The sequence below is a fragment of the Bactrocera tryoni genome, chromosome 2 (assembly GCF_016617805.1).
Source record: "Bactrocera tryoni isolate S06 chromosome 2, CSIRO_BtryS06_freeze2, whole genome shotgun sequence".
Lineage (NCBI taxonomy): Eukaryota > Metazoa > Arthropoda > Insecta > Diptera > Tephritidae > Bactrocera > Bactrocera tryoni.
In genome coordinates, this window is record NC_052500.1 from 73174220 (window position 1) to 73199207 (window position 24988).

Genomic DNA, 24988 nt, shown 5'->3' on the forward strand with positions numbered 1-24988 from the left:
TGCACCTAATATATATTCTATTGTGCACAATTGTTTAATTTAACTTGCTGCTCACTTAAGTCGCACAGTTCTTTATAAAAAGAAAACGTTTTTTTCACACACACTCACTCCCACATACCAAATAAACAATCATTTCCTTTGCATATAACCACAGACGCAATTGTTATTTCCCACACGCAAATTGAAATGGAAATGAAATTGAAAACTTGAAAAATGCGCAAATAAATAGAAACAAAAAAACTTATATAAAAACGCGCAAAACTAAATATAGGCAGAATAGTTGAAAATGAAAAGATTAATATTTGCGCGCCAGTTAGCAAATAATAGCATAGCTACAGGCGCATGCTGCTACTATGCTATTGCTAGGTTAGTTGGCAGTGTGCATGTAGTGGTTGGGGCAACGACGGGCGCACAACTCGCTGGCATATTTGCATGGCACAACAATAACAACAAACAATGTGTAGTGTATACGAACCGCGGCAAAATGTTCAGCGCACGAATGCACAGAATGCAAATAATAAATAGTCAACAGATATAAAAAAGTGCATAAAATGGAAAACATATAACAACAATTACTGCGACAATTATAAGTAACTTTCTAACGTTTTTCTTTATTTTTTCTTTATATATTTGTTTCGTTTTTTCTAAACAATAATAAATATGTATTTACGTTTGTGTATTTATTTGGACAACAATATGCCTGTCATATATTTTTGGGTGGCTATAACTGTACAACACACACACTCAACTGAAATGATTTACAAATACAACATGAACACGCTTACAAAACTTCTTTCATAGGTAAATTCACTTGATTTTCTATAACTTTTTAAGTATAAATATGTTTAAGAGAAAACCCCACAGACACACTTACATATACACATGCTAAAAATTATACAAACACACATGTCTGCATGAAATTAAGTTAGTATAAGCTATGCTAATTCCCCACACAAATCTAAACACCGCCAGCGAATTTTATGAAATTACGACAAGGTGTTTCGCATGGTACTCGTTTTTGGTTGTGTATACGCCGTGTATGGCAACTTTTTAGGCAAATCGTGGTAAAATGTTGTTAATGGTTGTTGTCTTGCACTAGCTAAGCTTACGTCACTTAATAACCAACTCTTTTTTCTCCAAAGCTGGGTCGCGAAATTGTCTCTACTGTGGAACTCAGCGTGCGGATCTATATATCTATATTGGGGGGTATATTGTATACACCTTATGACAGTGTTTGGACAATAGAGTTCAACGAAGTAATTTAAACTAATATGCTTTAAAATTTAAGAAATGCTACTGAGTTGACTTCTCAGATAAAGATTGTTGACAGTTCACATCCAAATATCTCAATTACCTTGATTAAACAAAATTTTCATTTTGAAGGAAAAATAATATTTTTATATACTTGATATTTATATAAATGTGCACAATTAATTATATAAGTTTTAAATATATAAAAATATTATATTTCCTTCAAAATGGAAATTTTTTAACTTATTTAGTGGAAGAAACGTAAACAATCAGAAAAAGAAATCATGAAATAATTTGCGAAACCTCTACAATTGAAGGAAGCTACGGAAGCTTAGACCTTCGATTAATAAATTCAACTAATTTTTTTTTAGTTTCATGGTTTTTGGTAAAATTTAATCGATTACGCTGAAGTTTAATGCTAGTTCGTTGATTGTACGGGTGTAACCGAGCACTTTATGCTCTTGCCTTAAGATGTAAAACGTCAACCAGCGGGCCGAAATCTAAATATATTCGACATAAGGTTTGTTAGAAAAACGGGAGTCGTTATAAGTAGTATTTGCGAGCTGGGGTAGTATAGAGCCGATTTGATCAATTTTGCCAATACTGCATACCTTGACATGCCACACAGTAAAAAAATGTTCCCTCTGTTTCAGAGAGTACCTCACATACAACCTCCACTTATATGGAGTAAAGTCGATCGGAAATCCGTATATTATTTTTATGGAGACTACAAAGTCTATCGCAAAAGAAACAGAACTTTTTAAATATAACTGTTTCTGGTGGCGCCACCTATTGGTGGGTATATGAAATAAAAAGTTTGATCTCTTGTTGACATTTCGTAAAAATTTTAAGACAATTGGATAACTACAATCGATGTTACCGATCAAAAAGTGACAGCAGCTTTTGGAACAAAGAGCAAATATTAAATTTTATTTTAAATTGGGGAAAACGTTTACTGAAACATTTCAAATGATGAAAAAAGTTTATGGGGATCAGTGCCCATCCCGTAGTAATGTACATGAGTGGTTTAAGCGATTCCAAGAAAGTCGTGAGGACCTCTAGGAATCGGGCCGGCCAAAATCAGTGATTACCCAAAACAATATTGAAAAAGTGCAGGAATTTATTAAGAATGATGGAGTTAAATATCACCAAAGACTCCATTCTTCGCATTTTGATAGAAAAATTGGGTCTACGGAAGGTGTACACCAAGTTTGTTCCGCACAAATTGACTGACGACCAAAAATTTCTCTCATCGATCGACGCTTGTGAGCGATTATTTGACCAAAAATCACATTTTAACCATTAACCACTCCCCGTATTCACCTGATATGGCACCGTGCGACTTCTTCCTATTCGGAAAAATGCATTTGCACATGAAAGGACACTGGTTTCAGGACATTTCAGCTACCCAAGAGGCGACGACCGATATTCTCAAGAGCATTCCGAAAAATGACCTTAAACACTCATTTGAAATGCTAATTGACCGGGCTAAACGCTGTATCGAAGCACAAGGAAACTACTTTGAATAAAAAATATAACTTTTGAAAAATATTAATTTTTTGTTGTTTTTTTTAACAGTCCTGTTTCTCTTGCGACAGACCTTATAAGTCAAGTTTTCGCTCAAATTTATCTATTTCAAGCACAAAAATACAATATTATCATTAAAGTACGCTCTCTCATTTTCATTGAGATAACTCACATGTTGGCCGAAATATGCGGTATAAAGTCATCCCGAAGTTCGAACATCTTTATTTTAGATATTTGTGGGCTCAAGGAAGTACTGACCCGACTCAACCCAGTTTTGCTACACAGAGATGCTAATATCAGGAAAAGATACTTCCTGAATTTATAGCTCACACATTGACCGATATTTGCGATCAAATATCAACTTATATTCGGTACCTAGGAGCTTGAATAGTTTTGATTGGCATTTAATCAATTTTTGGTCATAAGCATACTTTAAAGCGCAAAATAAATAGCGATGAAAGAATCAAATAGAATTTCAAATTTTGGGAATATGGGAAGTAGGCGTGGTTGTAGTCCGATTTCGCAGTGTGATCTAGGAGTATGAGCGAAATGCTGCGGAAAAAAATCATTCACAATTGTTCGGGTGGGTTCCTAAATAAGTGATTTCACCTACAAGTGAGCGGTATAACGCCAATAGTCTATTACATAATCGCTGACTTCTTGACATAGACCATAGACTTGACATAGCTCCAGAGAAAATAGTCTAACGGCATCAAATCGCACGACCGAGGCTGCCATTTGACAGAGCCATTTCGTGAGATACGTTTTCAATAAATCGATTATTGCATTCGCTGTGTGGCTTGTGGCGCCATTCTCTTGGAACCACATATTGTTTAAATTCAAATCACCTAATTCGGGCCAAAAATATTCTGTTATCATTGAGCGGTAGCGATTTCGATTCACAGTAACGTGCCGGTCTTGATCATCACCGAAGAGGTACGGCCCAATGACTCCGCTGGCCCATGAACCACACCAAACCGTAATTTTTTCGGGATGTAATAGTGACTCACGCACGAATGTACTTTCGCAGGAATGAAGAATTTCATTGATATCCCAAACCGTTTTTGATTTATTTAAAAAACTTTTGTAAATTTTAATAATTTCGACTCGTTGTTGGATTCTGTATATTATTGTTTCCATAATGAAAATATCGATCTTACTAAAGAGACATGTTGAAAGAGCGGGAAAAAAAGCGTCATCTGATGTCCCTATTGGTCTATTTTTATAGCCTCCCTATGGAAAACCCGTAATGTGAACAAAACTATTATACTCTGTGACAACATGATTCAGAAGAATAATGATAGCAAGTCGCAATTTAGTCGTAAAATTTCTGTCCCTTCAAAATTTTTTACGGAAGCAAAGAATGAAGGTATAAACATCTCCATTTACTCACATGTACTAAGTACATACTCGCAAATATACGATTCAGCGTGGCATTACATGGCCTTGGAAGCCTACCGCGAACAATTTACTTTCGCCAAACCACGTATGAAAGCAAAAATGTAGCACGACAACAACAAGTAGGCTAATGTGCAGCACAATCACTTCTACACAGACAACTGTGTACGTGCAACAGCGATTATCTTGCTTTGTAGGTCTCACAGAGGCATATTATCCTTTTTTTTACTTTTCGAGGACTCGCTCGTATACACATTTATACAATAAAAAATATAAAACTACGCAACACCGCACCAGCGCAATTAGAATGGACAATTAAATTGCCGTTGCGGCGAAGCACTAAATTTAGCTGTTAACTGCAATTGTAATGCTGTAATGGTGTGCGGTGGCGGTTGTATGAGGTTTTCTAATTAGTTGCGCGTGCGCGTGTGTTGTTGGCTGACAAATGTAACCAAAACATAAAAACTACTTTAATGAAATTTTGGAGCAACGGTTGCACCGTCTATCTTAAGCGCTTTGGCATTAAATAAATGAAATTTTTGACGTCTTCTCCACTGTTATTGGGTTCCATTCTTACAGGATGATACTTCTTAGTATTTCTTTCGAAGAAATATGGTGTTGGTATATTCGATGTTCGAAAATAACCTGTTTCGAAAACTCAACAGGCTTAATAATATACTCATTGCCAAATGCAACTCACTTTTGCCTGCTGGTCTATGATATGAATGGCTTCTTAAGTACGACTAGTTTGAATGAAAAAAGGAAAATTTCTATGTTAAATGTATGGAACCTAAAAAACAAATAGCGACTCCTTAGAATTAAGCTACAGTGCCTGGCTTGAGGGAGGATTTTGTCAATCACTAACATTTGAGGGGGTAAGAGTTGAAAAAACAATTCATTAATTTTTTTTGAAGCACTCTAATAGGCATCATCGCCAGTAATAATACATTTTGTGACATCCTCGGAAAGCACTGTTTCACAGATGTGTAATGTAACGCTGTTTTTCGGGAAAAATTTAGAGATTTTGGAACCAATGGTACTTTCACTTTTCTTGGCCCCAAATGATCTCCCCAAATGGTTTTCACTGATCCTTTCGATATTCCGGCGGTGCCAATTAGATCTCTGACTATTAATCGTCGATTCTAAAGCACCAAGCCTTTTATTTTCTTGACGGCTGTCAACATTAACTGATGACCAACAATTACTGATTATCAACAATCAGTTAATGTTGATGGCCGTTCTGGACGTGGTTCGTCGTCAACTCAATCTCGGCCCACTTTGAATAATTTGTGCTAATCAAAAACACTTGCTCGCGACAACTATCACCGAAGTCCGTTGCCCAGAAAGAAAGACATAGTGCATATGAATTTTAGTCGCCTCTTACCACAGGCATACCTTACCACGGGTAAATTCTAACCCCTACCCGCAGGCGGAAGATTTCATTGACAGTCATACCAACCCAAAAAAAAAACAAAAAAATTACGAATGGCTTTTCGCACCAAATTGTAATTAAGACCTCGTAATAGTATTACCGTCTGCCCGACTGTTGCCACTAGAGAAAACGTCTGCCGTTGCAGGAACAAGCTAATAAAAGTATCAAAAGTAATAGGTATATGTAAACATCTAATTTGTTAAAATAATTTCGATTTTCTGTTTTTAGTTTCCAAAAAGTCTGCCTCACGAGGTAATAACTAACAAAACGGTCTGTTATTAATTTTGGGCTTTACATTTATTTTACTCTTTAATATGACCAAGTGGCAGCTTTGTTAAATTAATTTCGAAATACTTCCAATTTTCGCACTTGTATTATCTTAGTGACGTCATAGCTACCTTCGCTGCGCTGAATAGCTTCCGATTTTATGTAAGGTAGATATAGGAGAATCTTTGGGCAAGGTATCGACTTTGGTAAAATCCACTGGCTCATAGACATAACCAATGAAATCAGCTGCAATATCTTTGCTGTAATTCCATTGGCTAGCGTAATGAGTTTAAAGAAGCTTCATTATACCTAATGCCTATTGTTTCTGTCAAAGTTCAACTTACTGCGAACATGTAGATTTCCAGAAATGTATTTGTGTATTTGGTATATGCACAATCGGATTATTGTCCTTAATTGACCATTTGTAGAAACGGATAACAATGTTAGAGATCCATAAGTACATTTGCAATTGCGGTTAACACATTTGAAACGTTTCTCCTTGGCTTAAGTTACACAATACCTAGGCAACTGCATACACTTAAATTTAAATATGCACATTGTTTTATATATCGATGTATATATATATATATGTGTAGCATGAAATTAAGCTATCATTTTACTTAGCCAGGATTAAGCATTGCGCTTCCGTTCACTTCAGTATTTGTGCATTAGAATTTCATTTCGCTTGATTTCATATCCGCATGCGCATATGTGTGATTTCCCAATGTTGTATTCACAGATTTGCATAAACTATAACTACATATTAGCAGTTATATTCTGCCAATTGAATTGTTTATTGCATTATTCACATTGAATTTGCAAATAGTTGCACTTGATTGATTTTGCATACATTTGATTGTTAAATACAACTTTCCAATTCCGCATTCGATTATATATGCAATTATTTAGTTTTCCACTCCCGCAGCTAATAATTCCATTCTATGCTAGCGGCATGCTATTAGGAGATAAAATATTGATGCTGCAATAAATGAAAATCATTCACTGTAAATGCAAAATAGTTTCAAATATACGTATGAAATGGAATAATACAATAAATACTTGCCCTAGGCAAGTTATAGGTAAAATTTGTTGAAAATATTTTCAGTAAGATTCTATAGAAAAGCGACAAAAAGCGGGAGCACTGAAAAAAGGACGTGTTTAGTGTCTTCTATGCACTCAGTACACGTAGGAAAATACGGACCAATGTCATGATTAATTTGGAATAGATATTTTCTAAAGCATCCAAGGCAAATAGGTATTTGGGTTAGGTGGAAATTCAGGTCCCTATGTCGCCTGTCCATCTATAAATGGATTTCTGGGTCCATCGTTTTTTGGATGAAGTTTACCACCGCTGCTGCCACATTGTCAGGGTCTTGGTCTTCTCTGCTCTTTTCCGTCTTGTATATGGCTCAGGATGTCAATAGGCAGCTTGATGGCTAGCACCTCAGCAGCATTGCTTGACATCGTTCGGAAAGTACTTATTACTCGCATTGCAGGCAGCCTAAGCGCTACTTCTATTGATGCTGTATACAATATGACGCATATCATTGATTTTGATATTTAAAATCGCCGACTGGAACACACGCAGCCTCTGTTGGCTATCATTCTCTCCAAAATAATCTCACACTCCCCTATGTCGTGTAATATCTTTCTTCCACCTTCCTTATACTTATGAGCAAGACTTCCGCTTTCTGTTTAGCCAACTTCATGGTAGAAAAACATTGACGTAGACCATTTAGGCAATCAGAGCATTTGAGCTGGAGGTCATTTAGATGTTTAGCCACTATGAGGTCATCCGTATATGCGATTGTTTTAACATTTTTTGGTCGATGTATTCTTAGCACCGCGTCGTTCATCAAATTCCATAGTAAAGTGATAGAGTGACTGTCTGTCAATACGTCCATCCGTCGGTCTATCCGTGCAAGCAGTAACTTGAGTAAAAATTGAGATATCTTGATGAAACTTTGATTGCGTCGTTCTTGGCAAAAAAGTAAGAACGATCACTGCCTTGCCAGCAAAACGCCAACTACCGAAAATGTGTAAAGTACCATAACAAAGCGCTTAATTAATATATAGAACTGTAATTTTACAAAGAGGTTCGCAGTACCTAACAGTACAGCCAACTCTTAGCAAAAGTCTTTGAAAAAGTAGGCATGGCCGTGCCTTCTAATTTGTTTAATATAAGTATCTCCTAGACCCCTAAAGCTACAATAACCAAATTCCAGATAAATCCCTTAAGCACCCCTACCGACACTGTAAAAGTGGTTGAAAACCGAATATAGCCCTGTCCACTCCCAAGTAACGCTACTGTTATAAACTACATAAAGTGCGACAAATAAATAACTAAATACAAGAGAAACATATAATTTTATACCCAAGATGGTATGAGAGGGCTTTTAAGTTCAATAAAAATTTAACGTTTAATTGAACGTCGCACCGCCCACTTTTATTTTTTGGGAGCCATCCAACCGATTTCGACCGGTTCGTGACATTCTTATGTCACAGTGCGAAGATGGGTGTAATCGGACTTCAACCGTGCCTACTTCCAATATAGCACAATTTTAAAATACACTCGATTCTTTCCTTTTCCAATACACAAGTAAAGAATCACTAATAATTTCTTTAAAATATGCCACCTTAAGTCCAAAAATTGTCCAAATCCAACCTTAAACTGTTTCCTAGGTACCGAATATGTGGACCCCCTTATACATGGTTGACTTTTGAACCAAAATATCGGTCAATGTTGAAGATATATAATTGAATTTCAGAGAGAATCCTTTGCTGACAATAATAAACGTGTGTACCAGAAATGGGTTAAATCGGGTCAATATATCGCTGAGGATTAATAAAACTAGTACAAAGATTTTCGATCTTCCAGGTGACTTTATGCTGGATATATCGGCCAATATTTGAGTTATGTTTATGTTATGTTTCACTCATAACAATCTTTATTCATAAGTAGTCTTTGTGCCTAAAAAATATAAATTTGAGCGTAAACTTGACCTAGTCCCTGGATTTTCGAACATTCGGCTGACTCTGCTCCATATGATTCGTACATTTATGAAACCCAGGGATTTTTTAGTATATGGCATGTATACATACCTAAAGTTTTGCCAGTTATTTGATCCTGGGAAGTTACAGGACAAAAAACATGTTTAATATTTTGTTACATCCGAGCTTAGCCCTCCCTTACTTGCTTAAGTAGTTTTCGAGGTTGACTCAAGTATGAGGTTTCAAAAGACATGATAACCGAAGATTTTACTAGAAAAAATTCCAGATTAAGGATTTTGGGTATGTTTCCATATAGTAATTTCATTGCTAGATCCTTAATATATTAATTTCATCGCCTTACGCTTGATAAGAAAAATTTCTATATATTATTTTTTTTAGAACAATGCGAAAGTATTTCATGTTTTCAGATTACATATTTTACTAATAATCCGTTCGTGTGGCTAAGAAATTGTAGTTCGTTAATCATTCAGCTTTAAAAGCTTAAACTTTTATAAAATATTTAAATAATATCGGATTACTCGAAACAATTCGAAAACAACCTATATATCATAGCAAATCATAATTGTAATTAAAATTTAAAACAAATTCTTTTGAAATTATAGTTTTTTAAGCCCTCCCAATGCAGCACAAATGTATCTAGCTTTATTGATAAAATTTCTACAAATCCATACCTGATTTTTGCGCATTCATTTTTATCTATATGTACAATATGCCCAAAATGGCTTTCGTTTTATTTATGACAACAACTTCACACAATATCTCTGTGAATTTGTGTGCAAAAACATATGCCGAATGGTGGCCAAAAACCATTCAACCATAACATATGGACATACAACAGGAAACGGAAGTGAACATCAATAGATGCATGGCATAACGGAAAGCCATTCGGCATGCCGATAAACACAATTTCTACAACTTAACATATAGGAATATTATGCGTCAAAATGTAAGCCACCGTCGCACGTAGAAGCATTTGGTCTCAAAAACTGGAAAAAATTATTTAAAGTGATTTGATGTATAAAGAAATGCATGATTGAATATAATAATAATGCCATATATTCAAATAAAACAAGTAAGGAAGTTAAAGTAAGTTCGGTTGCAATTGAGCATTTTATATTGAATATATTTGAGTATGGGGTAGTATCGACCAGATTTCATCTATCATCCCATCTACTAATATGCCACATACTCAAAAAAATGTTCCCTGGGATTCATTAAGGTACATTAAATACAATCACCAATCATATGGAGCGAGACCAAGTGGATGTTCGAATATCTTGTTAATAGTTATATGGGGCCAAGTTTTCGCCCAATTGTATCTATTTTAGCCGCAAAGAAAAACTTTTATGAATAAAATATGTTCTGAAATTTTCATTGAGATTACTCAAATATTGGCGGATATATCCAGCATAAAGTGACCTAGAAGTTCGAAAATCTTAATATTGGGAGTATGGGGACTCAGAGAAGTATTGACCCGATTCAACCCATTTTTGGCACAAAGAAGTACTATTGTTAGGAAAGGATTCTGTGTCAACTTCAATTTCATATCTCGCACATTGAACGACATTTCGGTCAACTACAAATACTGGGGTCCACATATTCGGTATCTAAGGGCTTTAACAGTTTTGGTTGGATGTGGACAATTTTTGGTCAAAAGGTGGCATACTTTAAGGAAATTATTGCCGCAAAATTTTATTCCGTTATATTAATTACTTCTTATTATCTTAATTCACTTGGAAAGTGAAAGAATCAAACGGAATTTTAAATTGAGTTATATGGGAAGTAGGCGCGATTGGAGTCCGATTTCGCTCATTTTAACACAGTGACATAGAAATATTAAAAGAATATCACATACTAAATTTAGTCGAAATCAGTCAGTCGGGTTCTGAGATATGGGATTTCACCAAAAAGTGGTCGGTGCCACGCCCATTGTACAATTTTCGCAGCGGTTCCTATAGAGCCCCCTTAAACCATTCATATATCAAACGTCTAGCATAATTTAGCAGGATTTCATTTACTTAAAATAAATAAATAAAAGCAGTATTCATTTTATACAAGTGACCAACCTAATTCAACGTGCTTTTTTTAGGCGGGGGGGGTGAGGAAAAAGTTTAAGTTTATGTGATAAGTAGAAACTCTGTATTTTAGTACAAAAATTATTAAATAACTCGACTTCCCCCGACACTATAACAAAAACACTAATTTCTAAAAAAATACAAATTTTTTTTTTTTTCGGCTGAAGGTCAATCATTTAATCGGTTTATTGTAGTACGGTTACTTAGGCACTAAAAAATATAAATCTTGAGTAGCATCACTGTTGTTTATAATTCTCACTTTTTTCCGGTTTGAGAAGGAAAATGCTCCGTTGTGCGTGATTGTGTGCAACTGTACGTGTTTATGAGAACAACACTGTTTTGCGGCCGCCACAAATTTATTAATAATTTTCATTCAATCGCAGCCAGTTATATATACTTGCAGCATGCAACGTGGCATGCAAACGAATGAATATGAGCGGTATGCACGTATTGCGGTTGCATAGCAGTGGTCACAGAGGCAACCATGTATGTTGTTACACCACATATGAGTGTTTGCGGACAAGTCTGTTCGGCGAAGTTCAGTATGTGCATTTGAAGCAGAGGTTTCAATGTTGGACTCGTTTTTGTCTTAAGCCAGTTCTTATCTAGGCGTAAACCACAGAAATTTATTGAAGATATTAACTAACTCTGGAAGCCAATGTTGAAGAAAAATTCATATGACGCCAAATTAGTTAAATCTCTGAACACATTAGCATGCGTTTGACCACAAAGGCTTGACTTTTTCTGCAATTTTTAAGTTAAAAATTACATCTAATTTCCATGAAATATGGCTTGAAAGGAATAAAATATCCAAATGTTTCCAATCAATTTTAAATATCTATAAATCAAACATTTTTTAATTCTTTAGAACTAGGGTAAACTATTTTGTTGATTAATTTTACAACGTTGAGCATTAACTTGCAACGAGAAAAATGCTCAAGTCTTAGTCGAATAATATTTTAAAAGACATCCCTTCTTTCATGCGACTATTATTTTATACTTAAACTCTATTATGATATATTAATATTTCATGTACACAATCTGTCCTTGAGTTCAAAATACCTTTGACGGCAAATATTTTCGTTTTTGTTTATTATGTCGCAGCGGCACCCAATATGCGCACCGTCGCAAGTCAATTCAATTATTTTATTAACTCCCAAATTAACAGCTTTGATAGCGTTTGCGAAGAGCGCACAGTGGGTTACTGTACCAACAGACCACTAACCAATTAACTAACGCAAGCATCCTATCAACACCAACTGAATTCTCAACAGCAGCCAGAATAAGTATTGGAGAAAATCCACTGCGAGTATGTGTATGTGTTGTTGTTAATGTTGTAATCCTGGCTTTCTTGCTTGACTGATAGCTCGCTTTTCTGAGTATCTGTCATTGCGTCAAAATGAGACCCTTGAATGACAAGGCGTGAAAAAGGCAAAAAGCATTGAAAATGCATAAGTGTTGTTGTAATTGTGGTTGCAACGTGTGAGGTTGCACGAAAATACTTTTTAACATATTGGTTGATTATGTGAAAGCTTCACGCGGGCATTGCCTTTAACATATGGGATTCCCATAATGTTACCGCATCTGCAATACATAGAGTAGGCAATCACAATAAATGTTACTCATACGCAGTGTCATCCACGTGACAGATTGGGCATTCATACTTGCAAAACATGAACATTTATTTATTTTTTGTGGCTTTTGGTAACTATAACTAACCAAAAAGTTTTTGAAGATTTCGAATTTGGGATATAGCTCAGAAAACGAAAAATTTTTTATTTTTTTTTCTTTTACTTATACGCAATTTCGCGGAAAAAACTCTTTTGTGCTACAACCAAAAAAAAATTGTTTGCCGTACAGAGTAATATATCAAATAAAAATTCGAGTTTTTGAATTATCTAACCGAATTTGCCCCCCTAAAATTTAAAGTGTTGCTTGTATTGCTAGCATTTTCCTTTCAAATTCCTCGGCACTTCCTTCCCACACATTTATGCATCTACTTATAATGGCTTGTCAAAAAAGTCTTGCGGTATTTTTATTGAATTTTTTTTTATTGAAATTGAAATGAATTTTTGATGACTCTTGCCCAGCTCTTGACCGATGCTACGGCTGCTACTATGCCGGTCTCTTTCGACTAATTCAGCGATTTTCTCGCAATTTTCGACGACAGGCCTTCCGGAGCGTGGCGCATCTTCGACCACCTCTACACCAGAACGAAAACGTTGAAACCATCGTTGTGCGGTGGAAATGGAAACTGTATCGGGTTCATAAACTGCACAAATTTTATTGGCGGCTTGAGATGCATTTTTGCTTTTATCGTAGTAGTACTGTAAAATATGCCGTAATTTCTCTTTATTTTGCTCCATGTTTGCGACGCTTTCACTCACGAACGACTTAAAAGAAACGGCAATCCATCAAACACGTGTTATCGCGTGAAATGAGCTTTCCAAAAAGATATAGCATGACCCGATGCGACGAAAAAAACTAGAACTACGCGCTTTCAGCGCCAACTAACGAAAATACCGCATGACTTTTTTGACAACCATTATGTCTATCTCTTCATAATTCAAATGCCAAAAATTCCATATTTCTTATCATAAACCAAAAAATTCACACATAAACCATAAATTCACATATAAACATATGAAACCCGAACTGTTAAATGCTAAATCCAATTCTGGAATTTCTCGCTCTTGGTTATCCACTAAAGTGTAAAAAGTCAAATGGCAAACGCAGAGCAGTGCGAAATTGCGAAATGCGCACGCATGCACACACACATACATAGTACATATAAACATATTCCATATTCATATAAACATATACAAAAAAAATAAACAAATGCATACACATTTGATTTCTCTCCGCTCTGCTGCCTGCTGACTGTGTGGAAAACGTCATAGAACGGCGAGCGCATAAGGCAGAGCTAAGTACAAGGCAGTTGGCGTTCCTTCTAGTTATTTGTCGACTTTCAATGACACATTTGGCAATTGAAGCGCGCCAATATGCACAAAATGCCAATAGCAACAGCAGCAACGACAGCGATGGCAGCAACTAAAGCCGCCTCCGTATCACCGTCAGCTCCTGCCAGTTGCGTAACGTTTGGTATGCATTAACTCCATGCAGATACCGACAACCAAATTTGTGGAGGTTTATGTAATATATGTATATTTTTATGTGCATATATGTATTTATGTTTGAGTGTCTCTGCACTTTTGGGCTTATACAGATTACCGCAGTAATATTTTTAACGCCAAGCTCAATTCAATTTTGCATAATTTGCAAATTTGCACAATTAAATTTAATGCACTAATTAATTTATTCTCATTTACACTGGGATTTTAGTTAATTTATCATATTTTGAAATTATAAATCTCACAATTCATATGCAAGTGACTCGATAGCATCACATATTTGTAGGGTGTATCTAAGAAGTATATGTATATGTATAAAAATTGTCAGCGTGACGAGCTAAGTCAATTTAGCCATGTATGTACGCGAACTAGTCTCCTAGGTTTTAAGATATCAATCAAAAAATTTGCACACGTGTTCTTCTCTCTAAGAAGCTGCTCACTTGTCGATACTGATATACATTGTCAAATTAATCCCTACCAGGTGTAATAGTTTTATGCCAACGATTTGTCCAGTCTTTGAAACACTTTTCATAAGCACTTTTTGGGATGACCTTCAGTTCCTTCAGCGAGTTTTGTCTTATCTCTTCAATCGACTAAAAACGGGTTCCACGGAGCTGCACTGGGAACCAATACAATTCAGGGAACCAAAAAAAATCACACAGAGCCAAATCTGGTGAATACGGTGGTTGATCAAGGATTCACACGTATCATCACCTACACGATTTTTCCTTTAAATTCAGTCACAATAGTGGCTTGATAAGATGATGCGTTATCATCGTGTAAAATCTAAAAATTTGTTCTTCCGATAGAACACGGCTAAACAAAACTTCTTATGGACTGTCTGTTATAATGTTATCCATAAATATGTGATCGGAATTTGCAGTATCAAGTTTACTGTACTCTCTTTGAAAAAAATTGAGCTTTACCAGGACGAGTCGAACAAGATCGCGTTTGATACCCAAAATATTCACCAACATTTTTAAGAACCTATTCTTCACTTTTTTAATACTGTCCTCAGTTAAAGAGGTCGAAGCTCGTTCAGTACGAGGTATGTCCTCAACGATCTCTCGACCGTCCTTGAAGGCTTTGTACCTGTCGTAGATTTGTGTTTTTGAATCACCGTAAGCCTTTTCCAACATTGGCAATGATTAGTTTTATGATTCGATACACTGCTAGGCTGGTTTACAAATTTAAAAAGTCAAACGTTTCAGTAATATTTTTTTGAATTTTGAATTTTCAAATCTAAACCCATTTTATTGTCGTTGCAACTACAAGGTGCGTTTCAAAGTAAACAGGACTTTTTGAATCTTGCGCCCCCTGGTGACGCCATCTATATGTTGATAGATGCGTTAGAATCTGCTATCTTTATCGATTGTCCAGTGAGAATTTCATGACATTTCGTAGATTGAAAGTGAAGTTATTGCGTTTTAAGTGTCAGTATGTTTGTGTTATCGGTACGAAAATGAGCTTCGAACAAAGAACCAACATTAAATTTTTTTTCAAAATTGGTAAAACTTTTACCGAAACGTTTCATTTGATGAAACAAGTTTATGGTGATGATTGCCCATCCCGTAGCAGAGTGCACGAGTGGTTTCAACGTTTTCAAAGTGGTCGTGTGGTCGTGTGGTCGTGTGGCCCAATCAAAATCGATGAGGTCGTCACCATAAAAATACAAATAAATAACTTTTAATATATTAAACAAGCGATAAAATTAAAAACTTATAGATAAAATGGACTGTAATTTTTGGTTAGGCATTATTTTATGAATTTTTTTCAGCAGCCGCTATTGGCTGGCAACTGCACCAATAACGATGCACTTATTCCACACTTTCCATCATAACTGACCCACATATGTTGCCCATGAGTGCACACATAGATGTGACCAATGAACTGAGCCAATATAACCATGTTTGACAGAACTCGCCCTCATTGAGGCACTCACTCACCTCCTATGGTGTTCGGGTTGAGGCTTGCGGAATCTGTTGTGAACGCCTACCGTAGTAATCGAAAATTAAAAAAGCAACTGCTTGTATACGTGCAAAAATATTAATTCCCTCTTATCCCGCGTGAACCCAATGAATGTAAAATTGCTTTGCAACACAACAGCAGGAAAGCAGCAATAGCATCCCTTTGGTGCAATTTACATGTGTTTGCTTACATTCATAGTAATGTTTGTTCATTTTGTATTTCAACAATTTCCGTCATTCGCTGTACCAGCCGATATTGCTAGCACTCGTGAGAAATCACCAACTCTTGTACTGTTAGTGTCTTTGTATTATATCAACGTGTAAACTAGAAATTAAATGTATCAATATACTTGTTTGTACATATGTTTGTGTGTACTAATATGAGCAAAAAATAGTAATACTTTGGTTCACCATTTTAAAATTCTTAATTTATTCTTCAAAATCTATCTATGTCGTGCCCTCAAATTAATCCCCCTTGGCTGTAAATACACTTGCGCCAACGTGTTTTCCAATCCTCGAAATAGTTGCTAAAGTCTATTTCCGGAATGGCCTATAATGCGCATAGCGATTAACGTTATCGATTTCAATTCCCTCAAAATGGTTTCCCCGAAGCGGTCGTTTGAGTTTGCTGAATATACAAGATTTACACATAGCTAAATCAGGCAAAATTTGTCGAAAATCTCATGAGGAATCAATTCAGTATGCAACGGTACATTATCGTGGTACAAAAACCAAGAGTAGTCGGCCCGTAACTCCGGTCTCTTTTTACGAACAAATTATAACGCTTAAATAATATTTTTTTGTCAGTCGGAAGGAACTCAGAGTGTGTCACACCTCCATAATCAAAGAAAACTGTCAACATAACTTTGATTTTTGACCTGCTTTAACGTGATTTTTTCGCCTTCGGATCACCTTTCCCACGATATTCGGTCAATTGATTGTCTGTTTCCCGGTCGTAGTTATAAATCCAAGACATATCGCAACCAATAATATGTTTCATAACATCCTGGTAGTCTGAAAGCGTTGTTTCACAGACGTTAACGCGATGCTGTTTTTCGAAAAAATTTAGTTTCACTTAGGTTTCACTTTTCTTAGGCCCAAATGATGTTATGTTACAAAATAGTTTTCACTGATCCTTCCGATATTCCAACGATGTCAGCAAGATCTCTGACATTTAATCGTCGATTGTCAATCACCAATTCCTTTATTTTATTGACGTGATGTGTTAATCGCCAGTTGATGTTGATGTTGTACGCCCTTCTGGACGTTCTTCGCCGTCAACGAGTTCTCGATCCTCTTTGGGTAATTTGTATCAATCAAAAACACTTTTTCACGACAAACAATTATCACTGAAGGCCTTATCCAACATTTTGAACGTTTTGACAATAGAAATATGATTCCGCACGCAAAATTTTATAGTGCTTCTTTTGTGATTAATTCCACTCATCGTAAAAACCGCCGATGGCACTTTGTGTACTTCAGAAAGACAAATGTATGCTAAACACTAATGATTACTTTGATGAGGCATTTGGCAAAGATGTCACTGATAGCCATAGAAACCTAGAAAACGAATAGGTTTTCGGACGAAATTTAAATTCAAAAGTCTTACTATTTTTTGCCCACAGTATACAATGTTTGAATTATTGTAGGTAGTCGATAGATTTACAGTGCTATTCTGATAAGGGCAATCTTTAATAAATACTTGATGTATAATGATTTTAGAGAGAAGTATTTTTTATGAAATTTTTCTTAGTCTCTCTTAGTTTTGAATTAAAATATTTTGCTTATAAATCTGTAGTGAAGGAATGTCTGATTGTAACCTATTGATTTTATATAATTAGAGAAAAATTGCATTTGTACCTAGGGGGGGTTTGCGATATTAGAACAGGAAATGCTTTTTCTGCATTCTTCTGCATTCTTTCCTTTTCATTCTTTGTTTGTTTGTACAAGTGTATGTTATTGTCTTGAGTTGCGGGTCATACATTGAGAACGCAAATTGTTCGACAATGCCCAAAAAGTGGCCTTATAGTTTTCCGAGATAATTTTGCTGACCAAAAGTTTCGAAAATTAGCACAGAGAAACGGTGTGGTACATGAAATGAGTTCTAATAGAGAGTTGAAAAAGATCACGGAAAGCTCAGTTATATTATATAATGGATGTGAGATTACGGCTAGCAAAAATGTATGCTTAGATACACACATAGCAAGTTGATAAGTTCAAATATGATGCCTCGATATCTGGCCTCTTCGAGTGACTATACTCATATAAGTAGAACGAAATGGTCACGAAAAGAAAAAAAGTGGCCCAATGCGTCCACTGTGTCAACAATGTGGGTAACCACAACTTAACACATAAACTTTATATCTCTTGCATGCACCCATACACATTTATTTATTTTCATAATGAAAATTGCTTGTAGATAAATGCATGCTGTGATCATATACCCGCACAAACTATACACACACATACAGTTTCATAAATATACACAAATTACTGTTGCATGCCTCACATACGCTTTAAAGCATGACAGCTGTTTCTGTACTCAGTTCAGCTTCTGGTGATTTGCCGCTGTTTTGGCCGCAGGCTACTTGCCTTATCAACAAATAACAAGAAATAAAGTAGAATAGAATCGTGCACATTTTAAGCCGCTTACTTTGCTAATCCGATTTGCTATTTCGTTTCCTTTTTCTCTCGCAACTTCGGTACCGCAGCATTTGTGGCCTTTTCAGAAATTTGGCGATTCGAGAGGACATCACATGCTGTTCGACAAAGGTCTACAATTCGGCATCGATTTGGAAAATTTCGAACAGGACGAGCCCATGCGACCACAAATCGACGTTGGAGATCTGCGGACCCTTGCCGCGTCCGATGCATATGCCTCATCATCGCTTACAACGCTAGAAGACAGGAATGACGGTAGCAGCAGCAACGTTAACTCTGATGGCAATGTTTGGCACGAACAGGAAGCAACAGAGCATATAAGCGTCATCACAAGTACAACAACAATGCTGCCAACAGTTAGCAATGCCATTGGCGCAACACATGAGGACGACTCACCACATTCACCGCACGCCAGGTGGCAGAAGCAGGGCGAGGCAGAAACAGCCACGGTGGCCACGAGTAACCATGTCACGTACGAATGGCGCATCGGCGAATGGTCGGAGTGTTCAGAGAAGTGCGGTAATGCGGGCGGCGCAGGTTTACGGGTAAGTGTTGCACAATTTCGACTTCCATGAATTTAGTTAAGTGCTGCTGTTTACACTATACATAGTATACATATGGTCAGGTGATCGAAATTTAAAAGACCTGTTTTAAAATTAAAAATACATGAAAAAATAAAAAGTCAATAAGCTAAAAACAAACTTCACAGACTGCTGGAACTTACAAAAATATATTATTATAGTTTACATTTTTTGAGGAAGGTTGCCACCTGTTTGAAAATTTTTATGCAATTTAATTTATAGGTCAACAGAATTTTTGCAATATTCAAGAATTATAAGAACTTCAAAAGTTGAAAATATTGTCAAAAGAGTTGCCATCTGTATATGAAAATTAGAAAAATTGAAATTGTTAGTGCGAAATAAATGTGATAAGAAGTTCAAAATAAATGTATGGTTTTGAGAGATATTATTAGATTTAACATTTCGGAATAAGGTTGCCACTTGTTAAAAATTTTAATTCATTAAAATTAGTAACATAACTGACTGCTGACAAAATGATTATAGGAAGCTCTCAGAGTCCAAGTAAATGTGAAAGATAATTCACATATTTTGATGAAGGTACCACCTAAAAACTTTGATTTAATATAATTTATATGTCAACAGAATTTTTGCATTATTTCAGAAGTACGAAAAACTTTATAGTTGAAAATGTTGTCAGAAGAGTTGCCATATGTGTAAAAAAGTTTGAAAAATTTAAATTGTTAGTTCTAAATAAATGTGATAAGGAGTTCAAAATAACTGTAAAGTCTTGAGGGATATTAAACGATTTAACAATTTTGGAATAAGGTTGCCACCTGTTATAAAAGTAAGTATATTTAAATTAATAAGACAACAAAATGTTGACAAAATGATTATAGGAATTTCTGAGTGACTTAAAGATTTAAAATATTTTTGCAGGAGTTGCCAGCTGTGTAAAAAATTAAGAAAATTTAAAATTACAATTTTTATAATTTTTTATAAAATTTTCAAAATACTGGTATAAACAGGTCTAAGAATCCTTAGCAAATTTTACAGTTGTGCACATTTTTTTCTGTTATACAAGAGTTGCCAGCTGTGAAAAAAAATTAAAAAGTTTAAAATTATAAGTTACGAACCAAAGCAAAAATTTCAAAAATTATTAAATCTTAAATTGTATGAGGGGTTGGATAAAAGTATCAAATATGCAAAATATTGGCATTAACTGGTCTAACAATTCTTAGATAATTTTCCACTTGTGACATTTTTTTTCTTGTTAAAACGCGACAATTATTCCAAACTAGACACAGTGAAATATATATCAATTATTTATTCAACTGAGTTGCAACCATTGCATCGCTCATGCACATAGTCAGCATATTTTTTCATTCTGCCCACAAAATAAACAACTGTGTGTTAACCTTGCGCCATGGCGTATGAGTAACCAACACACAATTTGTATTGCAATTTAACCATCCATTAGCTTTATGAAACGTTTTTTATCTGTATGTCCATATGTATGAATGCGCTAAAACCTTCATATGTAGTTATTTTATTTTTGCAAATATTTAATTTTATAATATTTAAATCAACAATTTTTCATACCACAGCGCCGCTCAATAACGTGCCTACGTTTACGCCACCACACGCCCGCATATAATTCGCTGGAATCACACGTGGAAGCGGACATCGAAACGGTTGACAATGCGTACTGTGAGGATTATGGACTAAGCGTTCCTGACACGTTTGAAATGTGCGGCCACGAAGAGTGTGCCCGTTGGGAGGCTGGCGAGTGGACTTTGTGTCAGCGTTCGCGTTGCTTTGGGCGCAACACGGCCATACAAAAGCGTGAGGTTAAATGTCGCTTTGCGAATGCCACTGAGGCGACGGATGCCTGCAGTGTGTCACAGCGTCCAATTAGTCGACAGGAGTGTTATAGTGAGCGTTGCAAGGGGGTTTGGCGTGTCGAACCATGGTCTGAGGTAAGTGTGTTTGTGTGAATCTCTGACTCGTTTTCAATTTCTTTTTTATTTATCCACATTTTCTTCTCTGCTTCTCCTGTCTTGCAGTGCAATGCGCAATGCGGTCGTCAGGGAATTAAATACCGCATTTTACAGTGTGTTTGGTATGGCACGCGCCGACCAGCGGGCAATGCCTGTCGCCATCAGCCACGTCCAGCAGTTATGAAAGTGTGTAAGAGTCCGCCATGCTTCTCAAAAAGTGAGTAAATAATTAATTACACATTTTACTATTAATATTAATTGGCGGTTTTGTGGAGATACTTTTTTAGGTGTTCGGATGAATAAATTTTCCTTCATTATTAAATTAAACAGAGTGTATTAAATTAGAATCCAGTCCGGTACTAAGACCTGTAGTTTAACAGATATGATTACTAAGATATTGCATGTGATCTATCCACCTACAAAGGAATAAACTTTAACAGTCTAACACCAACTAGATTTTCAGAAAGATCGTGTTACTTTCCACATCATGTTTATAAACTTACGTCTTGTCACAAATAATGATATAAGAATTTGATAAATGTAGGATTATCAACTAAGGTTCATGTGTCTTCCCACCAACAACACCCTCTTCGGTATATGGGCAGAGAAGGAGCCAGCAGAGTTCGGTTAGGCGACTCCATGATCCAAGGGATCCGGTTTGAAGTCAAAGTGTTTCCCAGAACCCAGATTTCTGAGTCTGATAACAACTTTCGCAGCCATACATTTGCCGACGATCTCTACGGGCACTATGTACAATATGGCGTTAAGTGCCATGGTAAGGTTCCCTAGTACAGCACACCTGCTGAGGATGGCCGCCCGTTGAACGCTCTCGAGTTTCTTTGTAAATGTGGTTTTTCTTGAGCCCTCCAACATATGAAGATTCCATAGAACATAATGGACTTGACTCTGCTGTCGTAGAGCCAGAGGACCATAACCCCACCTTTTAGCAATGACTCCTCTGCAGCAGTATAAGGCAATCGTCCCTTTTTGCTCTACCTTTAATATTCGGCTTTCATGAAAGCTTCCTATCCAGGATGAGCTCTAGATATTTCACTGTATCCGCCAATTGCTGACGTCTCCAGACCCCCTGGATGTATATAACCCGGGGAAACGGGGTCTTTGCGAGAATACGCCTAGACCTCGAGGAGTCAAGACATCCTTCCACTAATTCTCAGAGGCTTTTTCGTGAGGTCCTCTTCGCCTTTCTTAACTCCTGAAGGCCTTGTTGAATAAACGTTTGCAAAACGTTCTGCTTTCCAACACTTCTATAGTCCACGAGAGAGGTTTCCCTTTACCCTTCGGTGTTTTCGGTGGACAGGAACTCTCCAGTGCAGTTTTACACGTCGAGCTGAATACTTCGACCCACTCGTCCACCGTGTCGGTGGTGACCAATGAGTTTAGCCCCGGCGCGCGTGGGAGAGTTCGTCGGAGCCTCTTGGAGTACCCTTCCTAATTTGTATTACTGGGATTTCTAAAAGTATTTCTAAGCTGAGATTCCTTGACTAGACAGAACCCGATATAACTATGATCAGAAAAGCAATGATTGTCAAGGAGCTTTCAGCTTGAGATCAGTGGACTATTCCGTTCAAGATGAGCTTGCAGTCACAAATATAGGAGAGTTTCTCCTATTACAGGTGAACAGGCGTCGCACACCAGTTTTGCTGTCACTACATCAGCTTTGCTGAAATTTTGACTACCGAAGCTCAAAACTGCTAGATGCCCTCTGTTGTAATATTAAGCTATATATTTAACTAATTTCTAGGTTTAACTTCTAACCATTTATAAAAAATCAAATAGCGCTCAAGTTGTAAAAAAATGTCTTAATTTCTAAAGTCACTGAATCATTTTGGTTAAGATGAAGGTAAGACCATATTGATTCTCAGTTTCTTGGTCTTGAATTAGTGAAAAATAACAGTATTTCGATTTGTGATCATAAAAGTAGGATAAAAATGATTCTGAGTGTGAACTCTCCAGTAAATAATCCATATTCTAATGAAATGTCGAAGTACAATTAATTCAAAGTCCTCAACTTGTACCGATATATAACCTGAAATTAACCCTAACTCACCTCAAACTAGAGCTATACACCTGAAAATACATATTTTTGAAATAATTTTATTTGCCATAAAATAAAGTTTTCCCTTCACTTTTACAGCTTTTGACCAATGCAAGGACACTTCACGGTATTGTCGCAACGTACGCTCGATGGGCTTGTGCAGATTGCACCGTTACCAAGAGAAATGCTGCAAGTCTTGCCAATTCAATGCATACTACAATTAACAACAACAAATATGGGCAAAGTTAAGAAAAAGTGTAAAAGTCAAGGCTGCGGCGCAAAAGCAAAGAACACAACAACACAAATAACCCACACAATCAACAGCAGCTCTCCAAAGAAGTAAACGAAGGAATATTCGAATGCGAATATTCAACGGACTACCAAACATTAATGTAAAATTGAGGTAGAGTGAAAGTAATAAAATAGTAATAATAATAATAATAACAGTACTAAACAAATTCCATACAAATTCATGAAGCGAAAATGTTAAATATTTATGCAGAGAGACATAAAAACCCATACTTTCATGAATATATACTGTGCGAACCGCAACCCAAGCAACCGAAGCGCATGATTGGAAAGCAAACAAATTACCGCTCAATAATAAATTATTCATAAAATAAATATTTGAGTATGTTGAGTGAGTGCGACCAAATGATTTGAATGAAAGCAAATAAATAATAATAAGCAAGGTAAATCCAAATAAAAACTAACTAACTATAGATTGCTTTATACAAGCCTGTTTACACACACAAGTGGATACACGCATACTAATGTATGTACGTATGCATATATGTACATATAAATGCGATTATAATGGCAGCAGCCTCATTGAAATGCATTAGTAAATAGATATTTATAAAAATGCACCAAAAATAACAAAAATAAAAGAAATCGTTATATTTGTGGTTACAAGCATGCATATATATACAAATACATACATACAAGAAAGCTAAGGTATTAGAATAAAGCGAATGTGTGTTTATGCCTGTGTAAATATATAAATATTTTAAAGAGAAAATTATATGATAATTTAGCATAATTTAGATATAAACAACCGCCTTAAGATATATATTATTTTTATTTTCACTTCTATGTGATCTTTACGCGCATAAACGATCATTATTTCATAATTAGTACCATAATATTTTTTTTTTTTAATTTAACCTTTAAGTTTAAGTGAGTCAATTAGCACTTTGAAACCACTTTAATTATATAAATAGTTCGCTAATTGACTAAATTAAAATGATGTGTACAACTCCGATATATTTTTCTTATTTACTAAGGTGCACAACTAAGAGTTCAGAGCATCACAATAGACAAACGTCTCTAGCTCTGTGCTAGTGAGGTTGTTCATATACTCAGCTCCTTTATTTAACCTAACCCAACATATTCCCAAAGGACACATTTAGAATGACAGTTTTCGAGTTGCACGCGATCTCTGACGGTGCAAAAACGGGTCACCTAATACTGCACTGTTTCCAACCTATTCCATGGATGAAAGATCTGCAAAAAATGGCGGCGTTTTAAAAAAAGTTGAACTTACCCAATGCTAGGGCTTTTTTTCTGCTAAAATTCTATAAACTGGTAGGCCTTTGTATGGAGAAATATATCGTCACTTGAAATGCAAACCAACGTATCATCAAAAAGATCGAAATTGAGTTTTTATTACTTACAATTCACTATATCATCT

The 24988-nt window shown here is 36.0% G+C and overlaps 1 protein-coding gene across 4 annotated transcripts in view; it reads left to right on the forward strand.

Moving 5' to 3' along the window:
• The window catches only part of LOC120769457 (protein madd-4), a 73422-nt gene extending 49728 nt beyond the window's left edge, over positions 1-23694 (forward strand). For all 4 annotated transcript variants that reach the window (XM_040096464.1, XM_040096465.1, XM_040096466.1 and 1 more), the window contains 4 exons: positions 18772-19266; positions 20847-21218; positions 21306-21456; positions 23395-23694. In XM_040096464.1, coding sequence (XP_039952398.1) covers positions 18772-19266; positions 20847-21218; positions 21306-21456; positions 23395-23519 — 1143 coding nt within the window. In that variant the 3' untranslated portion in view covers positions 23520-23694. The remainder of the gene's footprint in view (positions 1-18771; positions 19267-20846; positions 21219-21305; positions 21457-23394) is intronic.
• The last annotated feature ends 1294 nt before the right edge of the window (positions 23695-24988 follow it).